Source organism: Marmota flaviventris, chromosome 17 (genome assembly GCF_047511675.1).
Source record: "Marmota flaviventris isolate mMarFla1 chromosome 17, mMarFla1.hap1, whole genome shotgun sequence".
Lineage (NCBI taxonomy): Eukaryota > Metazoa > Chordata > Mammalia > Rodentia > Sciuridae > Marmota > Marmota flaviventris.
The window spans coordinates 46,351,851-46,354,893 of record NC_092514.1 but is presented as its reverse complement, the minus strand read 5'-3'; the positions used below and the strand labels follow the sequence as shown (position 1 = coordinate 46,354,893).

At 61.6% G+C, this 3,043-nt stretch overlaps 1 protein-coding gene across 1 annotated transcript; it reads left to right on the top strand.

Moving 5' to 3' along the window:
* The first annotated feature begins 688 nt into the window (after positions 1-688).
* Nog (noggin) lies at positions 689-2,660 on the top strand. Its single transcript, XM_027950363.2, has one exon. The coding sequence runs from the start codon at positions 1,286-1,288 to the stop codon at positions 1,982-1,984; it is 699 nt and encodes a 232-aa protein (XP_027806164.1). The 5' UTR covers positions 689-1,285; the 3' UTR covers positions 1,985-2,660.
* Positions 2,661-3,043: the final 383 nt, after the last annotated feature.

Here is a 3,043-nt window from a genome sequence, read left to right as displayed (position 1 = left end):
TGTGCTGGGGGTGCGTGTGGTGTGTGTATGTGTTTTGCGGGGGAGGGGACTTAAACCGAGCCCGGGAGAGGAAGGCGAGAAGCACCCGGGGAAAACGCTTCATGCACATGGAGAAATTTCTTGCTTAGAACTGCTCTGAGAAAAGAGCTCCCGGCACCTCCTCGCCGCTCCCCTCCCAGTGCAAAGCACCCAGCCAGTGAGAGACCCCCCACCCCAACTCGAGCACCCCCCAACACCGGCCCTGCACCCTCCAGCCCGGCTCCAGCGCCGCCGCGAGCTTTCCCCGGGACTGGCCCTGGCGGGGCGCCTAGAGCCCCAGTTGCATTGCTCCAGGAGAAAGGAGGGGGGCGGTGCATTTTGCCGGAGGAGGAGAAGGGGGGTGGGTGGTGGGGGAGAGAGAAAATTGCGCGGAGACCTGCCAAGCGCCACCGCCGCCGCCACCGCCGCTGCCGCCGCCGCCGCCGCCGCCGCCTGTGAGCTCCGGCGGGCAGCCCGACTGTCGGCTTCCCGGGGCATCTGGGTCCGGCGGGGCACAGCCCTGGGCGCTGCCGAAGCCGCCGCCGCCGCCTCCGCGGCGAGTGCAGGCGGCTTCCCCCGGAGCCTGTGCCGCTCCGGCTCCTCGGGGGTGGAGAAGTGGGGGGTGGGGTTGTTGTTTGGGGGGAAGGAGGGGGAGGGGGCAACGCCGAGAGAGTCAGTGGTTTCCATGGTGATGGAGCTGAAAGTGCAGGAAATTTAAAGGCTTGGACCCAGCGAGACAGACAAACCGGTGCCAACGTGCGCGGACGCCGCCGCCGCCGCCGCCGCTGGAGTCCGCCGGGCAGAGCCGGCCGAGGAGCCCGAAGCAGGCGGAGGGAAGTGCCCCAGGACCGGCTCGGCCAGCGGCGCTGCACAGAGCGGCAGGACGAGGAGCAGCGAGAGGAGGAGGAGGGGAGAGCGGCTCGTCCACGCGCCCAGCGCCGCCGCCGGCCCGGGAAGGCAGCGAGGAGCCGGCGCCCCCAGCGCCCCGCGGTCGCCCTGGAGTAATTTCGGATGCCCCGCCGCGGCCGCCTTTCCGAATAGACCCGAGAGAGGAGTTGCGGCCAACTCGTGTGCCTTTTTTCCACCCCGGTGGGAGCCGGCGCTGCGCAAAGGCTCTGCTCGCGGCTCATGCTGCCGGCCCTGCGCCTGCCCAGCCTCGGGTGAGCCGCCTCCGGAGAGACGGGGGAGCGCGGCGGCGCCGCGGGCTCAGCGTGCTCTCCTCCGGGGACGCGGGACGAAGCTGCAGCCCCGGGCGCGCGCCGGAGGCATGGAGCGCTGCCCCAGCCTGGGGGTCACCCTCTACGCCCTGGTGGTGGTCCTGGGGCTGCGGGCGGCACCGGCCGGTGGCCAGCACTATCTCCACATCCGCCCAGCTCCCAGCGACAACCTGCCCCTGGTGGACCTCATCGAACACCCGGACCCTATCTTTGACCCCAAGGAAAAGGATCTGAACGAGACGCTGCTGCGCTCGCTGCTCGGGGGCCACTACGACCCGGGCTTCATGGCCACCTCTCCCCCTGAGGACCGACCCGGAGGGGGCGGGGGAGCGGCTGGAGGAGCCGAGGACCTGGCGGAGCTGGACCAGCTGCTGCGGCAGCGGCCGTCGGGGGCCATGCCGAGCGAGATCAAAGGGCTGGAGTTCTCCGAGGGCTTGGCCCAGGGCAAGAAGCAGCGCCTGAGCAAGAAGCTGCGGAGGAAGTTACAGATGTGGCTGTGGTCGCAGACCTTCTGCCCGGTGCTGTACGCGTGGAACGACCTAGGCAGCCGCTTTTGGCCGCGCTACGTGAAGGTGGGCAGCTGCTTCAGTAAGCGCTCGTGCTCTGTGCCCGAGGGCATGGTGTGCAAGCCGTCCAAGTCCGTGCACCTCACGGTGCTGCGGTGGCGCTGTCAGCGGCGCGGGGGCCAGCGCTGCGGCTGGATTCCCATCCAGTACCCCATCATTTCCGAGTGCAAGTGCTCGTGTTAGAACTTGGGGGCCCCCTGCCCGCACCCGGACACTTGATCGATCTCCACTGACGCCACCTACACCGACTCCAACCAGTTCCACCACCCTCTAGCGAGGGTTCTCAATGAACTTTTTTTTTTTTTTTTTGGCTACAGAGACCTAGCTTTCTGGTTCATGTAATGCACTGTTTAACTGTGTAGGAATGTATATGTGTGTGTATATACGGTCCCAGTTTTAATTTACTTATTAAAAGGTCAGTATTATACGTTAAAAGTTACCGGCTTCTACTGTATTTTTAAAAAAAAATAAGCAAAAGAAAAAAAAAGAACAGAGAAAAGAGAGACTTATTCTGGTTGTTGCTAATAATGTTAACCTGCTATTTATATTCCAGTGCCCTTCGCATGGCGAAGCAGGGGGGAAAAGTTATTTTTTCTTAAAGTACAAAGAGAGGGGGGAACTTTTGTAGAAGGACTTTTTAAAAGCTATTTTCCATTCTTCGGAAAGTGTTTTGATTTTCCTTGGACCTCGAAGAAGCTATAGAGTTCAATGTTATTTTACAGCTATTGTAAATATAGAGAACAAATGGAATGACTAATCATTGTAAATTAAGAGTATCTGCTATTTATTCTTTATAATATCCCGTGTAGTAAATGAGAAAGAAGTGCAGAGCAGGATTAAAGAAAACCACTAAAACCGACTGCGCTCGACCCTGCGATTCTGTGTGTTGGTGATTGATGGGGGCGGGGGGGGGGGGGCAGGAGGGGGCGGGCAGGGGATGCCGCCGTGCCTACTATGCCTATTGGGAGAAGGAGCTCATCTCCTTGGACTCCCCTCCTGTGGTATGATTGAGGTGACTGCTGAGTTCCAATGGGGAGGGGGCGTTATTCTCAAACCCCTCTTTTAAACATCACGTGGCCTCTGCCCAATCTCCCAGCATTTTCCCCCATGTCACCAAAGCTCGGGCCTGTAGTGACCTCGACACCCAGCCGGCCCCCTGGAGCTGACCCCAGGCTGGGCTGAGGGGAGGGGGGAGGGTGGGCGGCCGCTTTGTCCTGCCTGACAGGCCCTTCACAATGGGGA

Excerpts from the sequence above, each read along its gene's own strand:
- Nog (XM_027950363.2), top strand. The coding sequence starts at position 1,286 with ATGGAGCGCTGCCCCAGCCTGGGGGTCACCCTCTACGCCCTGGTGGTG.